The following is a 15213-nucleotide window of genomic DNA, read 5'->3' on the forward strand; positions in this document are numbered from 1 at the left end:
ATTTCTTTACTGTTGGACTCTCTCCTTTGGCTGCCAGTGTAGTTCAGAATGCAATATTTTTGTTATTACCTATCAGGTGCTACACAGTGAAGCCCCTGGGTACATTTCTGAATTGTTGTGGCCATAAAGTGACTTAAACGTCTCCCGGGTCAGCTAATCACTGCGTACAGGTTGTTCCCATGCCCGGCTTAAAAGGACAGCTTGTTGTCTTTGCTTGCTTCAACTTTTCATATGAATTAAGATTTTTTTAAACGCAGCTTATCAAGACTCATTTATAATCTCTAACGGATGTTTATGCTTTTACTGTGTTATTTCAGTTATTTCTTCATTCTCAAGTCAAGTCAAGTCACTTTTATTTATATAGCACATTTAAATACAACAGGAGTTGACCCAAAGCGCTTTACATTAGAAGAAATCAGGTTTGGGCAGGACAGTAGATAAATGGAGCCCAAGAATACACAGGTCTTGACAAAACAATGCATAAAAAAGGGAAAAGAAAACAATATTAAGATCAGCAATCAGCATAAAATAGAAACAGGTGAAATAGAATCAAGCAAGAAAATAAAAGAAGTAAAAAAGTAAGAAGAAGGTTAAAAGCAATAGACTAAGTGAAATAAAAAAAAAAAAAAAAGATTCTGTTGTGCTGCTCTTGTGTTTGATATTGTGCTAAACACTTAGTTTTGTGAAGCACTTTAAAATGTAGAAACGTGCTAAGAAGCTCTGCCTTTACATACTTACATTATATATTTATTATATACTGTAATATAAGGTTATTGTAATGGCCAGTGGCATCATCAGGCTTATCTTGGAAAATATCTTTTAGTGTTTTAGTAGCTCCACTTGACACAGACAGTGTTTTAACAGAGTGAGTCTTATATCTTATGAGTTTATATCATGTTTTGGTTGTAAAATCTTAGTCTATACATTAACTAGAGCAGTCTACGCCTCAAAACGGTACAGTACTTGAGTAAATCTCACTCCCCCCACCTCTAGAATTTGCCCTCGTTGTCCTCATAGACACATGAACAGAATAGAGCTGTGCCAGTCATATGGATGGATCTGAATACAGTGGGAGGAACCCATTTATGCTGTACCTTTTTCTCATTCTATGCACATCTAAGTCAGCAGCGTATTGCATAATGTAACAGAGGAGGGTTGTTGCATAATGGCAGACCCATAGAAATGGGCAGACCGCTCCGGGGAGTTGGCATGATGGCTCTACGGGCTCCTTTCTTCCGTGGTTGCACGACTGGAAAACTGCGTGATTACGCACAGCGACGTGATATTGTCAGGCAATAAAAAATGTCAATAAACTTCGCAATTAGTCTGCTACAAATCCCTTAAATAGTACTTTTGCAATATGACAGATTGGGGGACTGACCAATCAGCGGTTGCAGTGGGCGGGGCTTGCTGAGGAGCGAGCCAATCTCTAAACATGGAGGCACATACCCGTCAAAGAGCTGCTGCTTTTGTAGGAGAAGCGATTCTGTAATCCCCACTCAATGTTGGTGAACATGTAACTACAGTAGCTTGTCTCAGTGCCGAATAAGTGGCTTAGATTTGTACTAGAGATGTGGTTAAATGTTACGGGCGGGTGTGTAGAAAGCTTCCCCTTCTCCATAGTCAAAACAGAGCAGAAGTCCTGGAGCTAACTCGCGGTTGAACGAGGGGCGTTCAGCCTACAGAAAAAAGAAAACTTCTGCAAGAGTTTATAGAGTTTTTAAATTCACAATATGGAGACTCACGAGGGGGCAGCGGCGGCGACAGCAGGCGACAGCGTGCTTGACTTTTCCCGTTTGAGTCTGAACACTTTTAGCGTGGACGGTGTCAGCGACGAGAGGAAAAGGGACACCAAACAGCTCTACTTGAACTACAACCGGCTAGCCTCGCTGCCCTCGTCGGTCAGCCTTTTCTGCAACCTGGAGTTTTTGGACCTCAGCAACAACGGACTGTCGGCCATCTGTGAGGGCATAACGCGACTGGGCAGGCTGAAAACACTGATAGCCAAGAACAACCGCCTGGACGAGTTCTCGCTGCCCAAAGAGTTCGGCTCTCTGCAGCTGGAGGTGTTGAACTTTAGTGGGAACCGGTTTGAGGAGATCCCGCTTCAGTGCATGAAGCTGCCGCGGCTGCAGTCTCTTTCGCTCGGCGGAAACAGATTGAAAAGTATACCTCCAGAGATAGAAAACCTAACCAGGTAAGGTCGTGAGGGTCATAATGAGTGCTGGAAGAAGTACTGAGCTTTTACTTAAGGCAGAGTACTTCTACCACACTGTAGAAATACTCTGATACAGGCAAAGGTCCTGCATTCTTAATGTTACAGAAGTATAAGCATCGAAATGTACAGTACCAAAGTAGAAAAGAAGGAAAAATAAATACTTCTTTCATAATTGTTTACTGTTGGATTATAATAATGGAGATATTAATGTAAATATCGCAGCTGGTAGAGGTGGGGCTAATTTAAATTACTTTATATTCGGCTGTGTTACAGTAACTACAGTTACCAAATAAATGTAGTGGAGTAAAAAGTACATTATTCCCTTTGAAGTGTAGTGGAGTATTTGGGTATAAAGTAGCATAAAGTGGAATTGCTCAAGTAATTGTACTTAAGTACAGTACTTGAGTAAATGTACTTAGTTACTTTACACCACTGGTTATAAAACACAAACTGTGATGGTTAACCTAGCTTGCCACCATTTGGTAAAAGTCTTAATAATTAGAAAGCAGAGGCGCTTCTAGAGTCTGTTAGGGCCCTGGGCAAAGATGCACATGGGCCCCCCTGAACCAGCGTTCAAACTGAATCATCCATGTCACTTGCAACTGGTGGTCTGTGTTGGACCCCCTTATGGAGGTCAGGTCTCCTACTGTCATTGCAAACTTTGCGCAATGTCACTGCTGTAGTTTAACATTTGTCAACCAGTGCCCCAAGCCGTGCGTGCCTTACCTACTGGCAAGCGACACCTCTCATAGCAAAGCCAGGTGTCCTGCAACGTGCCACTGTCAATTATTGTTAGTGTAAACAGTGGTTAAACAGTTAACGTTACTCACGTGCAGTCTGTTTGAATGTTAGCGAGTTAGCTATTTAATACACATTATATTAAATATAGTTGATAAATCTTCATAATGGACGGAGTGGAGACAAAGAAGGAAATTAGACTTTCTTCCGAATCTATTCTTTTGTCGTATCAGGATTCCTCTGAGTATATTATCGAGTTTATACCAGTGTCATTAACTGATATCCAGATTATTTAGACAGTGGTTCACTTCAGTTAACAGGTACATAGCATGAAACCAAAGGGTTGTTGCTATGGTTACCTGCTTAACATGATTTACCCATATGCACAGATTTACAACTGTTGACTGGAACTCCTTTATAAGCCCGACTGAGACAAAATGAGTACTATTTTGATAAGTAATTAATCTGTTTAAGTCATTTGTGAGGCAAATGTATTTCCTGCTTTTTACTGTCTTATGTGACAATACATTGTAGAGATGAAATGATTAATCGGTTAGTCCATAAAGCAGATCAACAAAAGTTATTCATCAACCATTTCAATAATTGAGTAATCACGTTTAGAGCTTGTTTTGTTTTGGACTGTACAAAATAAGTTATTTGAAGACATTCCCTTATTGGTCTTAAGGGAATTGTGATTGGCATCTTTGACACATTTCTGACAGACCAAATGATTAATCAAATAATTGAGAAAAATCAGCAGATTGGTTTGACAGTTAAAATAATGGTTAGTTGCAGTGTTTCAGTAACTACAATGTAGTTTGAAGTAGTAATAAATCAATGGCATGATGACAAAATGGTTATTCTGAGCATACACCCATTTAATGTTATCTCTCCCACTTTTTCGTCTGTTTGGTTATTTCTAGTTCACCTTTATCTGTATGCTCCATGTGTTCCACATGGGAGACTTTGAATTGTATCAGCTGCATCATAGAAGGTACTATAAACCCACTTTCGTCACTCTTTACCTGCCGTTCCGCATGAGTCAGAGGCTCTGACACACTTATTGAACCTGGCAACAATATTGTGAAACTGTTCACATTAAAGCAACCTGTAGTATTTTTACAGACGTAAATACAGTCAGTTTTTCCCTTTCTTTTAAAAATGTTATTATTTTATGGGTTTAATAGTATTGACCAATCTATTACCCCTTTTACGTCTGTCTGTGTGTCATGATCATTTCCAGACAGTCTATGTTGTAAACAACGTGATTCATAGTGTGTGCAGGGAAATTGTTCACTTAAGCTGTTCCAGTAACTACCCCAGACTGATTTTGGAGATATACAAAGTTAGTTGTTATGGAATATTTTGAGACGCATTCACTGCTTTGATTCAACAACAATACCAAAAAAACCCAACAGAAAATAAAGCAGCAGACACTGCTATAATTACATGTGGGCACAAGAGAGAAATAGTCTTCCATTATATCTAACAAGTCTGTAAAGAAAATACAAAGTATGGAGAAAAACATGACCGATGACAAAACAGACATTCAGGTAATTCAAACAAAGGGCACTCGCTTCTAAACAACAACAGTTATCCGAGTGTGTGCAGCTTAAAGCTTCCAGGAGATGTATGTTAGCTGATTCCTGTAAGAGTGGAGGACAATGACAGAAAAGGAGGCCAGAAATTAGATCATTCATATCTTATCATTTCCAGAGTTTAACAGTAGCAAGTCACAGTGACACACTGTCAGGTCAAAGATCAAACATGCAAGCCTCTTAACCGACAGCCCTCTGTCACTCTATACACACACGCGCACGCACGCACGCACACACGCACGCAAGCACACGGCACATTTAGTAATGAAGTAAGAGACGAAAGATGGAAAGGGCAACACAATTTCTAATCACATGTAGTGTTTCTGTTACAATGAGGCTTCAGTCGGCCAATAAAGTTATTTTTTGAGCTGGAATGAAAATAAACATTTTCTATGTGGATCGTATGTGTGTGAAAATGTGCTCAGAAAGCTGCTTTCCTTTATCAAATAAGTGTTATTAAAGAATATTAAACATCATTATACATAACACATTACGTATTACATTCAGGGGTCAAAGCAAGAAACAATGTGTGAGCTGGAAAAGTTGTCCAGGAGGAAATGTGTACAATCTACTGAATTAGTTCTTGTACTGTATATGTGTGTGTGAAACTGCTTTATTTCTGAAATCAGGCACAGTGCCTGAAAATATTTACAACCAATTTTAGAAATAAACACCAAGAAAATAAAGAATAAGTTAAAAATAAATAAATAAATCTAAATAAACATCAACATATTCAGTATCAGTCAATTGCTGCCAATTTAAATAAAGAATAAATAAAAAACGATTAAATCATTTAAGAGTACTGTATCTTCAGTATAAGTCAATTGTTGACCATTTAAATGAAAATAAAATAAATATCTAAGTTAACATCGTGTTCAGTATCAGTCAATTGCTGACCATCTAAATAAAGAACAATAACAAATACAATAAAAACTATTATGGCACAATTTCTGAATCACAGCAAACATTGTTTTCTCTTTTATGTGTTCTCTCCTAAAAGTTTTCACACCAGAAAACATACGCTGACCGCGATAAATACTGATATATTGGTCTGCCTCTAAAAATCAATTATGGCTGGTTTCCATTTAGCTGCTCCAGCTTCAGGGTCCTGTTACACGTCATGGATTACTGGGATGCTTGTATATATAACAGAAACATCTGTAACGTTATGAGGAACACCTGTGCTTTTCCTGCTTTTCCATTTTAACAAGTCATAATGTCTATTGTGAAAAAGCCTATTTACATGTCCTGCTTTTCTCTCAGTCAGTCATAAAGAATACATGTTTTGAATCACAAAACCCTAAAACATATAGTCAAAGCAGGGGTGAATACTATCACTGTATAACATACATTATATAATGTGTCATAATGTGTTTCTTGGGTGGAGTGACCCAGAAAAAAAACGTATTTTCTATTTTTATTGTGTCCCTGATATACACCATAGGTAACCATTCTCAATATCTGGTGGCTGATTTGTGTCACTGTGTCAGTGAGGGCACTAAGCAGACCATGAATGTCTCAATTCCCTGCACAGAGGGGGCTTGCTCCGTGCTCAGCCACCAAGGACAGTATAATGGCTTCCTGTCTCGCAGTCGCTGTGTCATCAGTTCCAACAGGCAGATGGCCTGACAGCTTACTTTCGCTGACCCGTCATCAATTTCTCTCTCTCTCCCCGTCCCTCTGTTTCACTCCCAATCACCCCCCTGTGTACTCTGCACAACCATTAACCTACCGGGGTCTTTTGTTGTCTTAATACAACACAGCTGTTGTTTTTTGATCCCATATGTAATACGTTTATCGTGGTGAGGACAATTGCCAATTTATTCCAAATTGGCGCACTTACAGTTTTTTCTGTGAGCGGTTTACGCATGAAAGTGTCTACTGTACAAAAACAAAAAACCCTGGTCACCTGAGATCATTTTGGACTATTTGTTGTATCTGTTCAGCTCTCTGTCTTCTGTCATTGTGAGGAACTGTAAGCATGGCCCCGTGCATACAAACTTTTCAGCATGAAACCATGCATCTTTAGCTCCCCCTTGTGGTATTTTAACTTGGGGTCACTCAGCTTTGTTGGCTAGATAAATACCCCTTTATAACATATTTACCTCATAAATAAAATAAACATATCTTCCTTGACTTTGACACTGCAGCGCAATTTTAACATTATTTGAATTGAACCTCATTAATCAAAAATAAATGTGCAACCCCAGACCCTGCTCAAAGTTTTGTGTGGAATTGAGGTTGTGTTTGTAGTAATTTGAATGTTGTACCTCTTCCTTTTTAATATTTTCTGTACTGTACTGTAGATAAACATAACATACTCAAAATGACCTGTTTCCCCCTCTTTTGTTCTGTTAGTCTGGAGCTGTTGTATCTGGGTGGAAACCTCATCACAGCCATTCCCCCAGAGGTGGCTAATCTGCCCTACCTCAGCTACCTGGTCCTATGTGACAACCGCATCCAAAGTGTTCCCCCGCAGCTCACCAGGTAACTGCAAATACACAACCTGTATCTTCCCAGTGTAACCTGCAGTAAACCATATCCACGTCACATAAAAGTCAGATATGTATGTGCAATTGCCCTACATGTATCTGATAATTGCCCAGTCCTGCAGCCATGTTTTGTGGGTGAAAAAGTTCCTCTGTCGCACTCTCAGGCTCCACTCACTGCGGTCCTTAAGTCTCCACAACAACTTGCTCACTTATCTACCGAGGGAGATTCTCTGCCTGGTGCACTTGCAAGAGCTCAGTCTTCGAGGCAACCCACTGGTGGTGCGCTTTGTCAAGGAGATGACCTACGACCCCCCATCACTGCTAGAGTTGGCAGGACGTACCGTCAAGAGCCGAAATATTCCATACTACCCCTGCGACCTGCCGTCAAACCTGCTGCGCTACCTTAACCTGGCCTGCAAGTGTCCCAACCCCAAGTGTGCCGGTAAGACACTTTTTTTCACAGAATTTAAAGAAAATGCAAAGATTGAATTTGAGTTGTTTTTATTCTACAAGTTCTCTAGCATTTTTTCTTTTATTTTTTGCCAGAGAAGGCAAAGATTATAGGAGAATCTGAAAAAAGAAAATAATGATCTGGTATTCCTAAATTTTGCCTTGATAACATCCTGTTACATGATGATGTAATGTATGACTATTGTGACAGATGCAGAATAATAGTCACTGACCTGCCACATGAACCCGGCTTTGTTTTTCCTGTCACTCTCTACTTTCTCCAGGTGTCTACTTCGACTCTTGTGTGCGCCAGATCAAATTTGTGGACTTCTGTGGAAAGTACCGGCTGCCACTCATGCACTACCTGTGCTCCCCAGAGTGCACCTCTCCCTGCAGCTCCAACCCTCAGAGCGATGCGGAGTCCGAGGACGAGAGCAGCGTGCCCGCTTACCGCCTGCAGAGGGTGCTTCTGGGATAGTGTGACATAGAGGAGCCTCTGGACAAGCCCAGCCTTGTCAGTCCGTCACTGTGTTTAACATTTATAAGGAGATGAACTTGGCTGTCAGACTATACTACACATATGCCTCATTTCCACTGCATGGTTCAACTTGACTCAACTAAACTCATCTCACTTTTGGTACCACTTTGTTTTCCACTGTAGCTTGTAGAGCTGGGTTTAAAAAATAGATTTCCTGATTCAAATGTATCTTTATTTGCATGATCTGATATACACTCATAAAATCCAGAGGTTGTTGTTTTAAGAGCCTGTAGCAGGCTCCGTATTAAAGCTAGAATTAATATATTGGTATCCTATGAAACAAGACAACCTAAGGCATCCATTGGTACCATGTTATGCTAGCCAGTCGGGAAGGGGGCTACATTTTATACCATCTCTGCACCACACTCTCTGCACTAAAAAAGCTCTTGTATATTTTTTTCTGGTCACCCAATACTCACTGACTGCAGAGTTGCACTTCATTTTTTGTGTAATTTGTAGTTTATGGCTTAGTTTTGTGGGCTGCCATTTTTTTAAATATCAAGAGCAAGTAAATAAAAGAATTGCGGCTGCTATTGATGGTAATTAGCTGTTTAGAAACGGGGGATTTGTGCAGAATGTCTTGTGTGCAATTCTCTCTGACCAATCAGTGTTCTGCAGTGTTTTGACTCCACCTTCTATCGTCTCAGCTCCCTTTTATCCTCGACCATGGCTGTACCAAAAAAGTACCATATACCAGAAACTATCCACATCTTTTGTAAATGGAATCCAAAAAAAAAGTTGAGTAGAACTGTGCTGTACCATGCGGTGGAAATGTGGCAAAAACACACATACGCACACAAACAGTACTACTGTTTTACATTACATGCATGTGGCTGTTTGTAGACGGTGATCCTCATGGACTCTGGAAAACTTTTTTTGTTGTTTTTTTGTAGAAAGGAATCTGTTCCCTCTCTCACCACACATCTCTACACAACATAGTCAAGGAAACTGCATATTTCCCATGTAGCCATGCAAGTCCACAGTCTGTCAGTCAGGACTCCACCAAGGTGCTGGTCTCATGGTCGAGCATAGGAGGGCAGTAATGCTCAGTGAAGACTGAAGGAGCAACAGGGTTCTTTTCATTTTATTACCTTTCTCTAACAGGGCAGCAAGTCTGGGATTTTTAAAAATATGTCTGCAGAAATAATAACATTGACTGAGTATGATGTGTGAGATTTACACTGTGTGTGGTCGTGCTGGACAAAGGTTTTGTGCAGTTAAGCTGTCCCATTCATTACTTGATGGCATAGTTGTGAATTAATCCAGAAGATTTGTCATGTGTGTAGCTTGTCCAGGCTTACCCACAGGAAGTGGATGTGGGGCGGACCATTCCTTCTGTTAGCGCAGAAACAATAGCTATTCAGCAAAACACAGTGGCAGCCATGTTTACGTTCAGGGCTGTCAGTTTTACTCCGAGTAAAAGAACACAGGCGCATGCGAATGAAGCCCACAGTCACATTTGTTTCTGAACTGCTTCTTTTTGAGACAGGAAATGGCTGTTTCTGAACCTGGTTACGTCCTTGCCCTGTCTTCCTGGGATAGCCTTCCAGACAAGTTGTGTCCATGAGTGAGGAGAACAAAACTTCCCCTTGCTTTACATTAGACCTTAATGTGTAGAAAACAGAAGGACGCCCCTGTATGTTACAGTAACACCTATACTAGAGCATTTAAGTGCTTTACTAATGGTGACTTCTAACAGTGAAACGGAATATGAAGAAATGTGATATATGCACCCTGAAATGTGACAAGATTAACATGATGAATTACTAAGTCCTTTTTACTGAGTGATTTTTGTACTCATCTGCTTAGTAACACAAGTAATCTTTTTTTATAACAAAATGAAGCGCTTTTATAGAAATCCTTTAAACACGCTACATATTTAAATGAGAAATAGATGCCGCTTGAACAGAAAATATATTGAGATATATTAATTGTATGTACATGTACCCAATTCAGATGTAAGTAGACTGTACAGTATATAATAGCAATAATAAAGACTGATTATATCTTTAAAATGCGTTTGCATTGTGACCTTTTGTGATTAGATTGAAGCCGTGAGTGTTTTAGGAGAATGTAGAAAACATTTTCATTTTACTGTTTCAACTTTCTGAGTTTCCAAGTTTAGCAACAGCTATTTGTGAGTTTAGAGCATGTTTCCATGAACCAATCACATAATAATCCAACCATGTTGTAGTTTAAATGTGTCCAGGTTTCATTTGCATAAGGTGAGTTAATTCTTGAGGCTGAATACTGAGACCTTTTCTGATGCCAGGGGCCAGTTCATTCTGCCTTGCACAATCTGCTAATCCTTTAAACATCACCTGCCAAGACCCACCAACTACTTTGTTTCCTCTCGTCTCTTTTCACGCTTTGTGTTCCTATCTCGACATCGCATTCAAATTCCTTTTCACCTCGCTGTTTCTTGCAGCCTGGCTGGCAAGAATGATTCTTTGAGTTTCATGTATTTTGTTTGTTTTGAATGGTCTTTAACCAAGTCACAGCTGGGCTCCAGTGTTTCAGCAGTGTTTCTTTTGTCTTCTCTTTCACTATCTTTCAAACACGTGTGCACTCATCTACCAACAGCAGGCACCTAGGAAACTCAGCACGTTGTGTGGGGTTCTATTACACCAAAGCCTCGTGTGCACATGCGCTTACACTCTGCGTGCTTTGTATGTTTGACAGGAGGGTGCTGCTGTCACATATGCAACCTGAGATGCAACCGTGATGAACTGGAAGCTCTGAGTTGTGACTTGTAGATGAGGTCTCGTTGAAGAAAGATATCTGTTTTAGCCATCTGCAACTCTGCAAGGTAAATGTGTCTCTGTGAGGTCATTCTTCTCAGATCTTTGACATCTGTCATAAACCTAAATTATGTTTTTGGTTCATGAATTTCAGGGGGGCACCTGACTCTTGACATTCATAGTGACAGTGAACAATACATTCAAGTGATCAGCAGATCAAAGTGCAAAGTGCTTTGACATAAACAGTGTTTGATACTTTAAGCCTCTTATTGCCCTCAGTCAGAGGCATACCAGCTTATATCAGCTCACAGTATAGTATAGCCAGTGAGCATTAACATGCGTGTTCAAATGTACACTCAGCTGAGCCTTAATACACACGACAGCCACACACTGCAGACGCCCTCTCAACAATCAGACGTTTGCTTCAGAGTTACACTGCTAATCCTACGAGCAGAAAGTCTGTTTGGAGCCCCAGAGTGAGGAGGACGTGGTGGAGGATCGGGTCACATGGAATAATTATCCACTGCTGTGTTAACAATGTGTGATTGCTATGGTGAGTGTGTTGAAACTTTGAAAAATGTATGCTGTCACAGTCGCTCTTGACCCAGCATCATTCCCTTAATTCATTCATCTCTACTCTTTGTTCCTCCAGCTGCGCGATTATTGTTGCATAAACAGAAAGACAAGAAATGTGGGGGACAGACGGAGGGGGTGACCACCAGTAGGAATTGAACCTTGGATGTTGCCATGTGTTAGCCCTAAGACCTCTGTGACACGCAGGGTGTAACATTTTCTTTGAACTTCTATTGCCATACATACAGTATGAGAAAAGAAACACAATGTAACTCAAGGTCCATTTTTTGTTTTGTTTTATTTTATTTCTTTCAACTCCAACCTTCCTCAGCTTTTCCTGGCACTTTAATTGCATCTCAACGCTCAACTGTCATGGATCTTACACATCAAACTGATGAGAGATGACAAATGTGGTTGTATTCTGTGGAAAAGGCTAGTAAATTAAAAGTGAAGAGTTTTTTGTCAAGCTATTGTTGAAAGTCCTTAAAAAAACGACAAAAATCTTTTTGTCACAACTGTTTGAAGTTCCAGAAATAGCTCGTAAGCTGGTAAGAAGCTTTGCAACTGTTTCAAACTAATATATTTTGTTATTGCAACTGACTTTTGAATACTTTAGAGCTGCATTAATCAATATTTTTACATTAAAGATGGATCAAATGATCTAAAAACCCACCGCTCGTGGACAAAGTTAGCAATCAGCTAATGAACATAAAGCCTTTAGTTGTTTAGGAGGCAGATATTTCCTTCAGGAGATCAAAACAGACTTAGAATGATAATGAATAATTGTGGACACACAACACTTCAAATAAGTTTGCTAACAACTTATTCATAATGTCAATATGTCATTGCTGTCTAAACCTTATTGCACTGCCTCCAAGTGGCCCAAAAAATTCTGTGTATGTGGGTTTATGTTAATGATGATTTCATGTTACAGATTCTGCTTAACAAGGTTTCAACTCATTCACAGGATCCCATTACCTGGCATTTATAGCATTATCAGATGCTATGCTGCTTTTCACCACTTATTAATTCTAATTTTTTTCTCCAAGGGGCGGTCAAGGGATGCGAGTCGCATATGCATAATATGCCATATGCAATTTATAGCTGTGTGTTTGTCGTTTTAAGGAAAAGGGCAACTAGCCTATTTGAAAAACGAATGAATTGCCTATAACACATATCAACACGTATATACGGATGAATGACACATTAAAACAGGGTTGTTGTGGAACTCAAAATGTCAGCTGTGCCGGTAGATTAGTCTATACACATCAGATAATTAGTAACATTGACTGTACAATAGAAAACCACAGTATAACAGTGTGTCATTCATTAAGCCTGAACCATGAAATCATTTTTTTAAAGAACAATTTTACTACAAAGAAGATACAAAATATTGAGTATATATAAGTTGCTTATCCACATCTTATCTACAATCAAGTAGATATTAATATTGGAATATTATTGGAAAAGCATTGACATTAGCAAAGTACAAAAAAATCTGCAGGTCTGAATGAGAGCAGCCATTTTTGGTATTGCATTGAAAGGACCACTACTGCCTGCAGTGCATGGATAATCCAGCAGGGGGCAGATAACACGTAGCAGAGTGTTTTGGGGGCTTTTTTGTGGAAAATATTGGTCCTCTGGATGAAACTGAGGTTACAGAAAGTGCAGAAACTTGTAAATCAAATATAATTAAAGAGCAATATAGGTTCATATTCTACATACTATACAACAGCACAATTCAATCCCTGAAATTCAGTTATGGCTTTTGGTTTGGGTGTGCCACCCCAAGAATTTCAGAGGCCCCATCTGGCTACCCCAATGAAACATGCCAGGGTGCCACTGGTTGTACAGACTGACTATTGTAATCACTGCCTTCAGCAGAAACACCATGAGCCTGCAGGGATGCTTTGATCCAGCGCTGCTAATCCAGGTCCATAGCAACACTGCGGTAGGAGCCACAGTCTTCCAGAGAGGGATTTGTCTTTAATGGGCAAACCTGGGCATGTCAAAGGGGAGCGTCCAGACTCTGGCAAGGACAGAGTAGGTCTGGAGGTGTTGGATATGCTTCACACACACCGAACAATGCATTCACACCCGCACAGACTTAAACGCTACAGAATGGTGGGACTGGCTGCCAGCGTGGTCGGATGTTGAATCACAGTTGCAGATGCTTCCATGTCAGGAAACAGTGGTATCAGGAGTGGTTCAACAGGAAATGGCGTGTCACTGGCTTAACAGCTTTGCTTGTTATTTATTTGTGTTGGTGGACTTCCAGTTGATACATGTGCACAATATGGCTTTCCACAAAAAAAGATGGCGACTGTTTATGACACCTGTATTTGTTAATTAGAACATATTTTGATTAGAATTGATCCCTGGTAACCTCAGTAGCCCGACACGTGTCTTGTTTCATCCACTTCACCCTGCATGCCAGCTTCTACTCTTTGACTCCTGCTTTTTGAGTAACAGCCCCCGTGTCCCCAGATGAAATATTCAAGCTCCTGGTAAGCTGAGCCTCGGTGTAGTCCACCTGCTGCTTTTGCAGTCTATATCTTAAACCTGATCTTGAAGGAAACCTGAGAGTGATTGCCACGCTTTGGGTGTAACAGAGCTGGCAACAGTGCTTCAGTCTTTCAATGGGGGTGCTAACGTGGTGTCATTTGATCTGAACGCACAAGTGAAAATGTCAAGTTTGGGGGGCTGTTGTCTCATTTTCTAGAGTTCACTATTTCTGTGCCATGGAGTTTTTCATCTTTGATATGCTGACTGATTAGTTCAGTATTTGTTATTGCTTTCAGGTGGTTTTTGACCTATAACATGATCATTGAAGTCTGAGTTAATATTGTTAAAGGACCATCCCAGCCCAGTACCGGAATAAGTTAACAGAAGATCCTTACAACAGGAATAGCACTTTCACTAAACTGTATATATAAGAGTATATATTTTAATGATTAAATCCTGCAGTTTTAGCTTCTTTTTTTTTTTTTGCATTGTGCTGCTTTCTTACCACGCTTAAACACAATTCAATGGGGTAACAGGGGTTTTACGGAATTTAGACCTTCAACACATTGATAAATCATCTATTAACAGAACAGGGAGCGCGCAGGATTGTCAAATTATCCCTCCAGTAATGAAGTGGTGGAAAGAAACTTAAATCAAGAATGGCTCAAGTCAAATCAAAAGTGCGACTGCTAACTGGACTTTACTTTTTATCCCATTGTTATATCCTGTCTGGATCTGGTGTCCTTCTGAATATGTAATGTATTCTGCTTGTGTGTCCTTTCTCTTCTATTTGTATTTTATCTATTTATTTGCTGTCTTTTCTTATTTTTCTATACTTTTTTTTATTTTTTACTTATTAAGGATTATCGATGCAAATTAGCAGCTTTGCTATAATTCGGCATGTTTACAGACATATAAATATCACCATGATGGAAAGATTGACTCTTCATGAGTGAAACTTGGATTAAAATGTGAACCTCACTGTTTTTTTTAAATGCCTCAATCATTAAGAGCCCATGAGGAATTAAAATTTCTCAAAATCAAACATTTAAAAGTGATTAAACATTTTAGCAGTTATGTGGTAGTGCGCTCAGAAGAAAGTGTGTGTATGTGTGAATGTGTGTGTGTGCGTGTGCGTGTGTGTGTGTGTGTGTGAGGATAATGGATTGATGACTGAATGAAAGAATAGCCACACATCCTCCTCTTCTTCAATAATGTGCCTTTGTGTCTCTGCTCTCCACTCGCAGCTGTCAGTAGTGGTGACACTCCCTCATCAGGAATGACCCTGTGTGTACGCTCACACTATAAATCTCTGTGACGTCTTAATAACACCTTTATGCTTCCTATGGCTTGTGGAACA

General features: G+C 39.9%; 1 protein-coding gene across 1 annotated transcript; it reads left to right on the forward strand.

The window, feature by feature from the left end:
* The first annotated feature begins 1607 nt into the window (after positions 1 to 1607).
* On the forward strand, positions 1608 to 9960 carry lrrc58b (leucine rich repeat containing 58b). The gene is made up of 4 exons (XM_083922222.1): positions 1608 to 2197; positions 6913 to 7041; positions 7211 to 7488; positions 7781 to 9960. Exons 1-4 carry the CDS (start codon positions 1734 to 1736, stop codon positions 7972 to 7974), a joined length of 1065 nt encoding a protein of 354 aa, XP_083778348.1. The 5' UTR covers positions 1608 to 1733; the 3' UTR covers positions 7975 to 9960.
* Positions 9961 to 15213: the final 5253 nt, after the last annotated feature.

The sequence above is a fragment of the Echiichthys vipera genome (assembly GCF_963691815.1).
Source record: "Echiichthys vipera genome assembly, chromosome: 10".
NCBI lineage: Eukaryota > Metazoa > Chordata > Actinopteri > Perciformes > Trachinidae > Echiichthys > Echiichthys vipera.